This window comes from Lithobates pipiens, unplaced genomic scaffold (genome assembly GCF_037356315.1).
Source record: "Lithobates pipiens isolate NorthernLeopardFrog02 unplaced genomic scaffold, aLitPip1_a1.2 Scaffold_27, whole genome shotgun sequence".
Lineage (NCBI taxonomy): Eukaryota > Metazoa > Chordata > Amphibia > Anura > Ranidae > Lithobates > Lithobates pipiens.
The window spans coordinates 223,762,994-223,778,361 of record NW_027507788.1 but is presented as its reverse complement, the minus strand read 5'-3'; the positions used below and the strand labels follow the sequence as shown (position 1 = coordinate 223,778,361).

The 15,368-nt window shown below is 42.6% G+C and overlaps 1 protein-coding gene across 8 annotated transcripts in view; it reads right to left on the bottom strand.

Moving 5' to 3' along the window:
* Positions 1-15,368, bottom strand: part of KCNAB2 (potassium voltage-gated channel subfamily A regulatory beta subunit 2) — a 330,950-nt gene that overhangs the window by 29,177 nt on the left and 286,405 nt on the right. For 4 of the 8 annotated variants that reach the window (XM_077458287.1, XM_077458288.1, XM_077458291.1 and 1 more), the window contains one exon: positions 4,984-5,028. The exons of the other annotated variants lie outside the window; for them this stretch is intronic. In XM_077458287.1, coding sequence (XP_077314413.1) covers positions 4,984-5,028 — 45 coding nt within the window. The remainder of the gene's footprint in view (positions 1-4,983; positions 5,029-15,368) is intronic. 8 annotated transcript variants of the gene reach the window in all.

Sequence of the window (15,368 nt, the reverse complement as noted above, 5' to 3'; positions counted from 1 at the left end):
TACAGTTACATTGAATTTCAATATATAACATGACTGTACAAGGAGCATGGCCTTTTGTTACTTCACCGTGTGATTGCTTGAGCACCCCCGACCACTCTACTAGGGTGCGCCAGTTCCAGAGCCTACATTTTGGAAGGCCACAGATTTACAATTCTCATTATCTAGAAAGAGTTTATTTACGTAACTCCTTCACCATCAAGTAGTCAACATAAACTGTATGCACAGACGTGTACGTATGAGGTGGGGAGGCAGCATTGCATATATTGAGCAACAACAGGCAGAACTCTAGCACAGAGGCACTGTGAAAATGCGTAATGCTGGCCCCAGCCCCCTCCACCGGCATCACCATTTTTGAGGGTCTAGCACAGTGATGGCGAACCTTGGCAACCCCGATTGTTTTGGAACTAAATTTCCCATGATGCTCCACTACACTGCAGAGTGCACGAGCATCATGGGAAATGTAGTTCCAAAACATCTGGGGTGCCAAGGTTCGCCACCACTGGTCTAGCATGTATGAAGATGTTCCCAAGGGCTTTGAAAGGAGTAATAAAAAAAACTAAAAAAGCAGTTAAAAAATAGCTAATTGTGGGAGGGGGGTGGAGCCAGGTGCAAACATTGTTTTTTGGAGTGAAGGTCTCCTTTAAGATAATCTGAGTGTATTTCGGAGTTTAGCAACACAACATGCCTTCCTAAATTCCATTAGTAGTTCACCAAAACATTATTATTTGGTGGTTGGAAATATTAATTACCTGTTAATAACGATTAAAATTATTTAAAATTAGTAGAAGTAAATAAATGATATGGCCAAAGGTTTGAAGACACCAGACCATCACACATATATGAGTTTGTTGGGTATTTCCTTTCCAAAACCATTAATATGGAGAGTTGGCCCACCTCCTATAACAGCCTTTACCCTTCTGGGGATGTCTTTCCACAAGAGTTTTGAAGGGTGTCCGGGGAAATTTGAGCCCATTCAGCCAAAAGAGGTCAGGTTCTGATGACGGATGAGAAGACCTGGTTTACTATTAGAGTGCCAATTCATCCCAGAGTTCAGTAGGGTTGAGGTCAAGGCTCTGTGCAGAACACTCTAATTCCTCCAAACCAAACTGGTCAAAAATCATGTCTTTATGGAGCTGGCCTTGTACACAGGGGCATGGTCACCGTGGAACAGAAAAAATAACTTTCAAAGACTCGCCTGGAGGCAAGGGAATGCTAGAACCCCGGTCATCCAGAAGAACATTTGTGAGGTCAGGTACTGATCTTGGACGAGAAGACCTGGCTCACAATCTCCATTTACAATTCATCCCAAAGGTGTTCAGTAGGGTTGAGGTCAGGGTTCTGTGCAGGACACTACAGTTCCTCCACACCCAACTGATAAAACCATGTCTTTATGGAGCTGGCTTTTTACACGGGAGCACAGTCATGATGGAACAGAAAGGGGTCCTCCTTTATAATATTTGGAAATTTGTGAGGTCAGGTACTGATGTTGAATGAGAAGGCCTGGCTCACTATCGGTGTTACAATTTATCCCAAAGGTGTTCAGTAGGGTTGAGGTCAGGGCTCCGTGCAGGACACTCAAGTTCCTCCACACCCAACTGATACAACCATGTCTTTATGGAGCTGGCTTTGTACACGGGGGCACAGTCATGATGGAACAGAAAGAGAACTTTACAAGAAATACCTGGAGGCTGGGGAAAGCTAGAACCAGTCAAATTTGGATATAGTTTTAGTCTTAGTCTTTTTGTCGTATTTTAGTCATCTGAATTGTTTTAGCTGTAGTCGTATTTTAGTTGAGTAAAATTGTGTTAATTTTGTCGATAAAAGAACATTTGTGAGGTCAGGTACTGATGTTGGATGAGAAGACCTGGTGCATAACTGGTATCCCAAAGGTGTTCTGTAGTGCTGAGGTCAGGGCTTAATTCAGGATACTCAAGTGTCTCCATACCAAACTGGTCAAACCAAGTCTATATGGAGATGTTTGATGAGAAGACCTGGCTCATTCCAGCACATCCAAAAAGTGTTCAGTAGGGCTGAGGTCAGAACTCTGTGCAGGACACTCCAGTTCCCACTCAACTGATCAAACCATGCCTTTATGGTGCTGGCTTTGTACACAGGGGCACAGTCATAGAGGTACAGAAAATTAATTTTCCAAGACTTGCCTGGAGGCTGGGGAAGGCTAGAACCCTAGACATCCAAAAGAACATTTGTGAGGTCAGGTACTAATGTTGAATGAAAAGACCTGGTGCACAATTGGCATTCCAATTTATCCCAAAGGTGTTTAGTAGGGCTGAGGTCAGGGCTCTGTTCAGGATACTCCAGTTCCTCTGCACCAAACTGGTCAAACCATGTCTTTATAGAGGTCTTGGATGAGAAGACCTGTCTCGTTCCAGCTCATCCCAAGGTATTCAGTAGGGATGAGGTCAGAGCTCTGTTCAAGACACTCAGGTTCCTCCACACCCAACTGATCAAACCATGTCTTTATAGAGCTGGCTTTGTACACAAGGACACTGTGGAACAGAAAAGGATCTTCACCAAACGGTTACCACAAAGTTGGAAGAACACCATTGTGGAAAACTAGGGTAGACAACCTTAGTTGTCCAGTACCCCCAACAGGCCATGTTTTGGGTATTTCCCTTAGACAAAATAGCTGTCATGAATACCAAACCATTGACATGGATTCAAAATATGACCTGTTGGGGGTACTTGAGGACTGAGGTTGGAAACTCGAGTTTCTCCACAGCAAACTATTTAAACTTAAATACTTTAATATTTTTATAGAGTGGGCTTTGTACACAGGGGCAGTCATTATGGGACAGAAAAGGGTCTTCATTAAACTGTTACCACAAAGTTGGAAGAGCACCATTGTCTAAAACGAGGGTAGACAACCTCAGTCCTCAAGTACCCCCAACAGGCCATGTTTTGGAGTAGTTCCCTTAGACAAATTAGCTGTCATGAATAACCAAACCATTGACATTGATTGAAAATATGACCTGTTGGGGGTACTTGAGGACCGAGGTTGGGAATTTGAGTCCCTCCACACCAACTGGTCAAGCCATGTTTTTATATATGGGGGGAGCACAATCCTGATGGGACAAAAATGGCCTTCCTCAAACTGTTAACACAAATGTCTAAAATGTATTTGTATGGTGCAGCATCAAGAGTACCCTTCAGTGGAAACACCTGAACTCAATTTGGTCAGGTGTCCACAAAAGCCTTCTATATAAATCAACCAGTTTATGAGGTTTAATGGTCCTTCCAATGAAAATAAAAAATTATATAAATAAATATATATATGTATATATATATATATATATATATATATATATATATATATATATATATATATATATATATATTATATATAAATATTGGATGTACTTGCACAAAATTCCAACTAAATATATTTAAGTGTCTTAAAGTAAAAAAAATTACAAAAAATGATATCTATCATACAAAAAAGGAAAAAAAATAAAATAATATTGCGAATAATATTTTAAAATGTATGCCACCCAGACAACAGTCCATAACAATGGGCAATCTAGGGTAATATTTTGTGTATCAGTTTGATGTAATGTCACAAAAGGCGTTATGGAGGTGGATGGTTAAAACTGTTTACAGGGAAGTAGCATCCCCATTATACAGTGCTTGCAAGGCATACTGCAAAATGCAAAACTGTGGCTTCTTAAGTGTTTCTAAAAGCGGACTGGCAAAGCAAAACATTTTTTTTTTTTTTTTGTAATTATAGCCATACAAATAAACTGAAAACAAATGAATAAAAAAAATAAAAATAAATAAAAACATGCATTTCCTTTGTTTTTAGTTCACTATTAACATGTATTTAAAATATGTAAAAAAATAATAATTCAAAAACACAAAATGTGCATTGGATTGAAAATGATCAATAAGAAATTTGCAAAACCGTTTGCACACTACACCCAGGTCCACGTGTCTTTACCACAGTAATAATTTAGAAAATATTTTTAGAAACACTTTTTTTTTTTTCCATAACTGCAACTTTCTGTATCATGCACAACTCCCCATTTGTACAGGCCCATGCTAAGAGAAGCAAAAAAATAAAACATTCCCGTCCAAAACCGGAAATCCTTCCATGCATTGTCAGACAAGAACTATGCCAACAAGCCTCTTAGTTATACCAGAGGGATTCTAAATAGTGCACTGGTGCAAACCAAAGCAATACACTTGGGCAAGAAAAAAGATTAAACCGCACAAGCAAAACAAAGACGCTGCAACTGGGCAAAAATCCAGAATTATAACCTTAAATGAGTTAAAAGGAGATACAACATCACAATTAAAATCAAGCTTTGAAACATTTTTTTTTTAGGACATTCTTTTTTATTTTTTTTTATAAACAAAAATAACGTGATTTATTTTATTTTTTTATTATTATTTTATTATTTTTTATTTTTTTTGATTTTTTGCCCAGCTGTAGCAGTAATCTACTCTTCAAGAAAAAAATAAATAAATGCAAGTTCGTATTTCTTGAAGGTCAGATAGCATCATTGAGTATTCTCTTCACATTACTAAAGTGATGACAAAGGTAATGTGCTCTAAAGAAGTTAAAGGTCACTCAAACTTAACACCAATGATGCAGAAATATCAAAGCAATAAAAAAATAAAAAAAAAATAAAAAAAAACTCCAAACCTGTTTTACCATGCAAGAAAAAAAAAATCCCAGTTAAAGGAATAATGATATGATACACAAATAAGGGCAAAAATAGGGTGGTTGGGGGGGTAATAATAAAGGGATTGTAAAATAAAATAGGATAGGATTTTACTTGCAAGATGTTCTTAAAGGGGATTATTTTTTTTTAATGCATTTTATGGATTTTTTTTTCTTTTCACTGGGGGTGGGGTGGGGTGGGGGGAAGGTAACACTTATATGGTAAAGATAAAACATTATCTGTGCCATAAAATGCCTTTTTGGACACGGGATTCAATATGGAGACTTTGGGTACTGTGTACCTTCTATGATGAATGTTCTCGACTTGGAGGAACTAAATGGGTCTCCTGGTGATAAAAGAAAGATTTAGAAAGACCAAAAGTTTATTGCTGCAAGTTCATCAAATCTCTTCTGACAAAAGGGCACAGGGTTTTAAAAACCATTAAAGGTACAAGATAAAAAAAAAAAAAAAAGAAGAAATTTCAAAATACTTTTTTTTTCCCCCCATTAATATCATTTGAATCATAGTTACATAGTAGGTGAGGTTGAAAAAAGACACAAGTCCAGCCCTATGTGTGTGATTAATCAGAAAAGTTTAAATTCATCAGTCATACCCCTTAAAGGCCCTTTTTTTATTTAGTTTTTTTATTAGAAATAATGATGGGAATACTGCAAGATATTATGTTGTTTTTTTTTTTTTATTTATTTTTTATTTCTGGAGGAATTGTTTGAAAGGTGTCAACAATTGAGCACAGAAGTGAGAGCAGATGTAGTCAATTTTTCAGAAAGCCACCTATTCTTCAAAAAATTTATTTATTTTAATTTTTTTTTAAAGAGCTCCAAGCAAATGTTTAAAGAGAAATTAGAAGTACAAAAATTGGAAAAACCATTTACTCGCTACTTTGTTTTATCACTTGTGTACTGTCATGTTGCAGCAATTTTTGGTACCTATGATGTGCCACCTACAACTATTTTTATTTTATTTTTCTTATAATACTATTATCGTTTCTTGTGAAACCTGAAAATTATTCTTTAAATAAACAGTTAAATAAAAAAAATAAAAATAAAAAAAGAAGAAAAGTACAAAGATGTGTATTTTTAACATTTTCTAGCTTTTAAAACTGTTTAACATAATTTGATTTATTTGTATACAATATTTTGCATAATTAAGTAATACCGAGTGCATCCATAATATTTCATTTGCAAACTGGACTGACCATTCGGCCACTCGGCCACTGCCCGAGGGCCCTGGGCCACTAGGGGGCCCCATCAGGGTTGCTAGCCTCAGTAAAATCTGTGTTTTTTTTTACATCTGTCTCTGAAATGTCCCTTAGGCCGCGTACACACGGGCAGATTGTCTGCCCAACTAAGTTCGTCAGACAATCCGACAGACAGTCCGTTCAACTTTTGAATGAACGGACTTGACCACACACGATGAACAGACAGTCCGCTGAAAGCTTGCGCGATGACGTGTACGGCACGTACGACGGGACTAGAAAAACGACGTCCTATACACTGCAATGCAACCTTCGGCCGTGTAAATCCTTTCTGAGCATGCGCCATACTTAGTCCGTCCAACTTGCCTACACATGAGCGGACTGTCCGCTGAAACCAAGTTTGGACGGACAAAAATACGGAAATTCCGAAAGACTTAGTCCGTCAGACTGTCCGCTGAAAAAGTCCGCTGAAGCCCACACACGAGCGGATTGTCCGCTGAAACGCGGTTCAGCGGACTAAGTTGGGCAAACAATCCGCCCGTGTGTACGCGGCCTTACCGACATCCTTTTGGTCTAAAAATCCTGAGATTATAGCTGCCCCACCTCTCCAGTACCTTCTCAGCCAATAGAAACATGTCTGTGTATACTGTGTGATTGTATACTGTGTGTGTGTATACTGTGTTGCCCCATAATCCCCTATTGCCCGGGGGCCCCATGAGTTGTCAGTCCGCCCCTAGCTTCCTGATTGGATGCAACGGTGTGCAAAGCTGATCCAGTCAAACAGCTTTATTGGACTTTAATAAAACCCAGTTGCAGTTAAAAATGTTTCCAAAGTTAAAGCGGAGATCCACCCTAAAGTGGACCTTCCGCTCATTGGAATCCTCCCCCCTCCGGCGCCACAATTGGCACCTTTCAGGGGGGAGGGGGGTGCAGGTACCTGTACAGTACAGGTATCTGCACCCACTTCCGGGATGGCTCTCTGCGGAAAGGGGCGTAGATCTACGCCCCTTTCCGAAAGTCCCCTGCTGCCTGTTGGGAAACGCACAGATCCCAGAGGCAGCGGGGTCCATCCTTATTGCGCAGCGCGACTCGCGCATGCGCAGTAGGGAACCGGGAAATGAAGCCGAAAGGCTCCACTTCCTGATTCCCATACCCAAGATGGCGGCGGCAGCACCCGAGAGACCACCGAGAGATCGGCTTCGGGTGCCGACATTGCGGGCGCGCTGGGCGGGTAAGTGTCCTTATTTTAAAAGTCAGCAGCTGCAGTATTTGTAGCTGCTGGCTTTTAAAAAAAAAAAAAAAAAAAAAAAACGTCGGAACTCCTGGCGGACTCCCGCTTTAAAAACCTCTGGCAAGTTTTTGTTTCTCTTTGTGGCCCCCCCAAGAACTCCAAGCAAATATATAAAGAGAAAAGAGAAGTACAAAAACGTGTTCATTTTTTTCAAAGCTTGCTAGATTTTTTTTATTTTTTCTTTAACAAATGAAGTTTGCAAGATTTTTAAATATGTTATTTATATAACTCAGTTTATTTTTACAATATTTTGCACAAACAATTAATACAGAGTGAGTCTATATAACACTCTGTTTGCAAACTGCACTGAGCTTCCAGCTAAAAACCCCAGCACTAGCTTCCTGATTAGAAGTACAGCTGATGCTTCAATGGGGAAATTTCATCTCACTTCCTGTTGGGAGAGGAAACGGCTGGAAATCTTTACAGCAGCGACATGTGTTAAAAAAATAAAAAAATAAATAAATAAAAAATTGGCTCTAAAATTACATTTTTCCGGGCCTCCTTCTGCAGATGCTCTTTGCCTGGCTGCTTTGCAGACCCAGAATAAACATGTATAACAGGTTCCAGAGTCAAAAAAGAGCCAGGCAAGTGCCTAACCGTCAGCCTGAGAGCGAGGCAAGTGATATCTGCAGAATGAGAGCTCAACAACTGCCGCCACCTTACCTTTTTCTACAAAGGTTCCCATTAACAATGTGTGATTCCCCTTAGTGAAAATATTTAAGAGGAAGCCATCTACTGTCTGCAAGCGGTAAATATGAAAATCCTATGTAAGATTTCCTATTTATCCAATTAAAAAAATAAATAAATAAAATAGTATAATTAAAATGATTAATCACCAAAAAAGTTCAGGCACATGTCAGTGGGTGCAGGTATAACTACACAGCATGAGAGACTCGGAGGAATGACCACTGAACATTAAAAAAAAAAAAAATCTTGATTATAAAAGACCTATTACCGCTGCCTGAAATAATTTTTTTTAAAGGAGTTCCTCTTTAAACATGAGCTTGAATTCCTTGTATATTTAAATTACTGTAATGCTGTAACTGTATCCTATAGTCATGTAAGATGAAGGCTGGATTTTAAGGTAAAGGTCATTTTATTTTTCAAGGAGTAAGGAGGATGTCAAAAAAGTGTAATATTTATTATATAAAACAAAAATGAAGCATGTCTAACAATTTTTTTACATTTGTAAAAGAAAAAAAAAATTGAAGGATAATCCTAAATCTATAGCTTCACATTAAAATGAAACTAAGTATATATTTTATCAAATAAATTTAACATCCTTATTAATTGAAATAATTCTTAAAAATGTAAATAAATTAATTAAAAATTGTGAATTCAAATAATTCAGAAAAAAAACAAAAAATAAAAAAGCAGGATGTAATAATATTAAAATGAAAAGAAATTAGGAAAGCTATTTGAACCAGAGTAAGTAAATAACAAAATAAGCAATTCAGCATTAATGTTCACATACTGATTGCGATTAATAAAAAAAATGCCCTGCATATTTTAGCTAACATTGGCAAAAAGGATATTCTATTTTTAAATACAAAAACAATAATAACACTGGCAAAACAATATTCAAATTTTAAATACAAAAACAATAACATTACTCTTGCTGTCCCTAAATCATGACATTTTATATTATATATATATATATATATATATATATATATATATATATATATATATATAAAAAACAACAACAATATTATATATATATATATATATATATATATATATATATATAAAATATTGTTGTTGTTGTTTTTCTCTTAGATCAAGAAAAACACAATTTTATACAAATAACGTTCAATTCACTAAGATAAAAACATGTGTCGTTGATTATAATTAGCATTATTTTCAGCCATGTGACTGAACATGACCACAAATAATTCCAGATTAGTAAATTGAGCCTATAGTCAGTCATTTCACTTTTATTGTAAGTAATTTAAAAAAAAAACAAAAAAAACAAGTTTTAAAATGAAACTCCAGGCTAAAGACAAATCCAGGCAATGCGATTCACAATAAAACCAGCACTTTGCTTTGTGCCCCGTTGATTGACTGGCATTTAGTGGGGGGGGGGAACAGCAGCGGCTGCGCTACTTTATCAGCAGGCGACATAGCTTGGCTGCAGAGAATACATCATGAGTATAGGCCGCCCCTAGAGCCATAGAGCCCGCAGCACTTTCTCCAGGAAAGCAAACTTTCCAGCACTTTAATTATTCTTTATTTTATCCAAACCCCATGAAGACTAATGTGATGTATTTGAATTGTGCCCGGAGTTCCACTTTAGGCACTTTAAGCCGGTGCTGTGCAATGAAGTTATTTAAAAACCACACAGAAAATATTTTTACATCATCGCTGTCCTCCTTAAAATAAAAAAAAAAGAAACACAATCTCCAAAAAAATTATGCAAAACAAACACATTTTTAATGCAGACAGGAAATGGGGACTGGGGTGAGGACATACGGGGTGAGGATATACCAAGCGAGGACTTTTGGGGTGAGGACATACAGGGCGAGAGCACATGGAGGCGAGAACTTATGGGGTCAGTTCACCAAAAGCTGCACAAGTTTTATCAGAAGACTCGTCTTGTCTACAGAAATAGTAATTCACAAATAATTTTATAGTTACAAATTGTTGTGCAAATATTTGGTGTGGCTTTCATTGCACTGAATATTGTCCGAGGCTTAAAGAGACGCAGAGTGCGGGGGTTGATGGGTAGGAGGTGACACAAAAGGTTCAGTAGTAAATGGTGCTGAGTACAAAGATCAGGAATGATACAGAGTTCAGGGCTCAGTAGTGATGCAGAGGTCAGGAGTAAGTGATGCAGAGTTTAGAGATCAGTAGTCAGTGAGGCAGAGGCCCCAAAACATTTTTAGCAGCACACTGCCAGCACTGCGCCCCCCCCCCCTTCCCATGGTAATTTGCTCCGCCTAGGGCACCCGCCCCTTCCGCCTCCCACTTGTACCCCCCTTGTACCGGCCCTGGAGTTCAGAGGTCAGTAATAAGTGACTCAGGGGTCAGTAATATGTGAAGCAGAGTTCAGAGGTCAGTAATATGTGAGGCAGAGTTCAGAGGTCAGTAGTATGTGAGGCAGAGTTCAGAGGTCAGTAGTATGTGCGGCAGAGTTCAGAGGTCAGTAGTATGTGCGGCAGAGTTCAGGGGGTCATGAGTAAGTGACTCAGGGTTCAGTAATATGTGAGGCAGAGCTCAGAGGTCAGTAATAAGTGAGGCAGAGTTCAGAGGTCAGTAGTAGGTGAGGCAGAGTTCAGAGGTCAGTAGTAGGTGAGGCAAAGTTCAGAGGTCAGTAGTAGGTGAGGCAAAGTTCAGAGGTCAGTAATAACTGAGGCAGAGTTCAGAGGTCAGTAATAAGTGAGGCAGAGTTCAGAGGTCAGTAATAAGTGAGGCAGAGTTTAGGGGGTCAGTAGTAGGTGAGGCAGAGTTCAGGGGTCAGTAGTAGGTGAGGCAGAGTTCAGAGGTCAGTAGTAGGTGAGGCAGAGTTCAGAGGTCAGTAATAAGTGAGGCAGAGTTCAGGGGTCAGTAGTAGGTGAGTCAGAGGTCAGTAATAAGTGAGGCAGAGTTCAGAGGTCAGTAATAAGTGAGGCAGAGTTCAGAGGTCAGTAATAAGTGAGGCAGAGTTCAGAAATAAGTGTGGCAGAGTTCAGAGGTCAGTAGTAGGTGAGGCAGAGTTCAGAGGTCAGTAGTAGGTGAGGCAGAGTTCAGGGGTCAGTAGTAGGTGAGGCAGAGTTCAGAGGTCAGTAGTAGGTGAGGCAGAGTTCAGAGGTCAGTAGTAGGTGAGGCAGAGTTCAGAGGTCAGTAGTAGGTGAGGCAGAGTTCAGAGGTCAGTAATAAGTGAGGCAGAGTTCAGAGGTCAGTAGTAGGTGAGGCAGAGTTCAGGGGTCAGTAGTAGGTGAGGCAGAGTTCAGGGGTCAGTAGTAGGTGAGGCAGAGTTCAGAGGTCAGTAGTAGGTGAGGCAGAGTTCAGAGGTCAGTAGTAGGTGAGGCAGAGTTCAGAGGTCAGTAGTAGGTGAGGCAGAGTTCAGGGGTCAGTAGTAGGTGAGGCAGAGTTCAGGGGTCAGTAGAAGGTGAGGCAGAGTTCAAAGGTCAGTAATAGGTGAGGCAGAGTTCAGAGGACAGTAGTAGGTGAGGCAGAGTTCAGAGGTCAGTAGTAGGTGAGGCAGAGTTCAGAGGTCAGTAGTAGGTGAGGCAAAGTTCAGAGGTCAGTAGTAGGTGAGGCAAAGTTCAGAGGTCAGTAATAACTGAGGCAGAGTTCAGAGGTCAGTAATAAGTGAGGCAGAGTTCAGAGGTCAGTAATAAGTGAGGCAGAGTTCAGGGGGTCAGTAGTAGGTGAGGCAGAGTTCAGGGGTCAGTAGTAGGTGAGGCAGAATTCAGAGGTCAGTAATAAGTGAGGCAGAGTTCAGGGGTCAGTAGTAGGTGAGTCAGAGGCCAGTAATAAGTGAGTTCAGGGGGTCAGTAGTAGGTGAGGCAGAGTTCAGGGGTCAGTAGTAGGTGAGGCAGAGTTCAGAGGTCAGTAATAAGTGAGGCAGAGTTCAGGGGTCAGTAGTAGGTGAGTCAGAGGTCAGTAATAAGTGAGGCAGAGTTCAGAGGTCAGTAATAAGTGAGGCAGAGTTCAGAGGTCAGTAATAAGTGAGGCAGAGTTCAGAGGTCAGTAGTAGGTGAGGCAGAGTTCAGAGGTCAGTAGTAGGTGAGGCAGAGTTCAGGGGTCAGTAGTAGGTGAGGCAGAGTTCAGAGGTCAGTAGTAGGTGAGGCAGAGTTCAGAGGTCAGTAGTAGGTGAGGCAGAGTTCAGGGGTCAGTAGTAGGTGAGGCAGAGTTCAGAGGTCAGTAGTAGGTGAGGCAGAGTTCAGAGGTCAGTAGTAGGTGAGGCAGAGTTCAGGGGTCAGTAGTAGGTGAGGCAGAGTTCAGAGGTCAGTAGTAGGTGAGGCAGAGTTCAGGGGTCAGTAGTAGGTGAGGCAGAGTTCAGAGGTCAGTAGTAGGTGAGGCAGAGTTCAGAGGTCAGTAGTAGGTGAGGCAGAGTTCAGAGGTCAGTAATAAGTGAGGCAGAGTTCAGAGGTCAGTAGTAGGTGAGGCAGAGTTCAGGGGTCAGTAGTAGGTGAGGCAGAGTTCAGGGGTCAGTAGTAGGTGAGGCAGAGTTCAGAGGTCAGTAGTAGGTGAGGCAGAGTTCAGAGGACAGTAGTAAGTGAGGCAGAGTTCAGAGGACAGTAATAAGTGAGGCAGAGTTCAGAGGACAGTAGTAGGTGAGGCAGAGTTCAGGGGTCAGTAGAAGGTGAGGCAGAGTTCAAAGGTCAGTAATAAGTGAGGCAGAGTCCAGAGGTCAGTAATATGTGAGACAGAGATCAGAGGTCAGTAGTAGGTGAGGCAGAGTTCAGAGGTCAGTAGTAAGTGAGGCAGAGTTCAGAGGTCAGTAGTAGGTGAGGCAGAGTTCAGGGGGTCAGGAGTAAGGCAGAGGTCAGTAATAAGCGACACATAAATCAGGGGTCAGTATTAAGGCAGAGGTCTGTAGAAAGTGATGTAGAGGTAAGGAGTAAGTGACTCAGGGGTCAGTAATAAGTGAGGCAGAGTTCAGTAATAAGTGAGGCAGAGTTCAGAGGTCAGTAGTAAGTGAGGCAGAGTTCAGAGGTCAGTAGTAGGTGAGGCAGAGTTCAGGGGGTCAGGAGTAAGGCAGAGGTCAGTAATAAGCGACACATAAATCAGGGGTCAGTATTAAGGCAGAGGTCTGTAGAAAGTGATGTAGAGGTAAGGAGTAAGTGACTCAGGGGTCAGTAGTAGGTGAGTCAGAGGTCAGTAATAAGTGAGGCAGAGTTCAGAGGTCAGTAATAAGTGAGGCAGAGTTCAGAGGTCAGTAATAAGTGAGGCAGAGTTCAGAGGTCAGTAGTAGGTGAGACAGAGTTCAGAGGTCAGTAGTAGGTGAGGCAGAGTTCAGGGGTCAGTAGTAGGTGAGGCAGAGTTCAGTAGTAGGTGAGGCAGAGTTCAGAGGTCAGTAGTAGGTGAGGCAGAGTTCAGGGGTCAGTAGTAGGTGAGGCAGAGTTCAGAGGTCAGTAGTAGGTGAGGCAGAGTTCAGAGGTCAGTAGTAGGTGAGGCAGAGTTCAGGGGTCAGTAGTAGGTGAGGCAGAGTTCAGAGGTCAGTAGTAGGTGAGGCAGAGTTCAGGGGTCAGTAGTAGGTGAGGCAGAGTTCAGAGGTCAGTAGTAGGTGAGGCAGAGTTCAGAGGTCAGTAGTAGGTGAGGCAGAGTTCAGAGGTCAGTAATAAGTGAGGCAGAGTTCAGAGGTCAGTAGTAGGTGAGGCAGAGTTCAGGGGTCAGTAGTAGGTGAGGCAGAGTTCAGGGGTCAGTAGTAGGTGAGGCAGAGTTCAGAGGTCAGTAGTAGGTGAGGCAGAGTTCAGAGGACAGTAGTAGGTGAGGCAGAGTTCAGGGGTCAGTAGAAGGTGAGGCAGAGTTCAAAGGTCAGTAATAAGTGAGGCAGAGTCCAGAGGTCAGTAATATGTGAGACAGAGATCAGAGGTCAGTAGTAGGTGAGGCAGAGTTCAGAGGTCAGTAGTAAGTGAGGCAGAGTTCAGAGGTCAGTAGTAGGTGAGGCAGAGTTCAGGGGGTCAGGAGTAAGGCAGAGGTCAGTAATAAGCGACACATAAATCAGGGGTCAGTATTAAGGCAGAGGTCTGTAGAAAGTGATGTAGAGGTAAGGAGTAAGTGACTCAGGGGTCAGTAATAAGTGAGGCAGAGTTCAGAGGTCAGTAGTGAGGCAGAGTTCAGGGGTCAGTAGTATGTGTGGCAGAGTTCAGGGGTTGGGAGTAAGTTATTCAGAAGTTAAGAGTAAATGATGGAGAGTTCAGAGGTGAGTAGTCAGGAGTAACAAAGAGTTCAAAGGCTAGTAGTATGTGAAGTGGACTTCAGGGGTCATTAGTAAGTGAAACGGGGGAGTTCAGGGGTCAGTGATGAGTGAGGGGGAGTTCAGAGGTCAGTAGTGACACAGGGGGTCAGTAGTAAGTGACACGGGGTCAGTGATGAGTGAGGGGGCAGCAGTAAGTGACACAGGGGGTCAATGATGAGTGAGGGGGAGTTCAGAAGTCAGTAGTGACACAGTGGGTCAGTGATGAGTCAGGGGGTCAGTAGTGACACGGGGGGTCAGTAGTAAGTGACACGGGGGGTCAGTGATGAGTGAGGGGGTCAGTAGTAAGAGACATGGGGGTCAGTGGTGAGTGAGGGGGTCAGTAGTAAGTGACACAGGGGGGTCAGTGGTGAGTTCAGGGGGAGTTGAGGAGTGAGTAGTATGGGGCGAGGACATTCGGGGCTAGGACATATGGGGTGTAAGTGATAATAGTGAGGGGGTCAGTGATGAGTGAGGGGGAGTTCAGGGGTCAGTAGTAAGTGACACATGGGACCAGTGATGAGTGAGGAGGTCATTAGTGACACAGGGGGTCAGTGGTGAGTTCAGGGGGAGTACAGCTTACCATTCTCTCTGGACTGTTCGGCATCTCTTTTTTTCTCTACTTCCTTTTTAAACATTTAGAAGAAAGTCTTTCCCAGCCTCTGTAATTGGAAGGGCTAGGACTATGATTGGCCTTAGCAGTGGCCAATCACAGTCCCCCCCCCTTCCCTTTAAATTTAATTAGCCCAAGTCTGAACAAGACCAAGTGTGCAGAGTGGGCGGGGAATGTCTCTACTGCCTATGATTGGCTGTCGAGTTTGACAGTTTCCTGGAAGGATTGCTCGGGGGCGGGATATGAAGACTCCTAAACTCATCCCTGCCGTGCTGGATGGATCTTTTCTGCTGCAATGACATGGAATGACGTTCCCCCATTGCTGTGCAATGTGTGGGGCACAGTGTGTCCCCCCTCCACCCCCACATCATGGGGACCCTGTGCCCCCCCCTCCAACCCCAACCTGGGGACCTTGTGCCCCCCCTCCACCCCCACCCTGGGGACCTTGTGCCCCCCTCCACCCCCACCCCGGGGACCTTGTGCCCCCCCTCCACCCCCACCCCGGGGACCTTGTGCCCCCCCCTCCACCCCCACCCCGGGGACCTTGTACCCCCCCTCCACCCCCACCCCGGGGACCTTGTGCCCTCCCTCCACCCCCACCCTGGGGACCTTGTGCCCTCCCTCCACCCCCACCCTGGGGACCGCACACAATGCACCCATGGGGGATGTGTCGCTTCTCT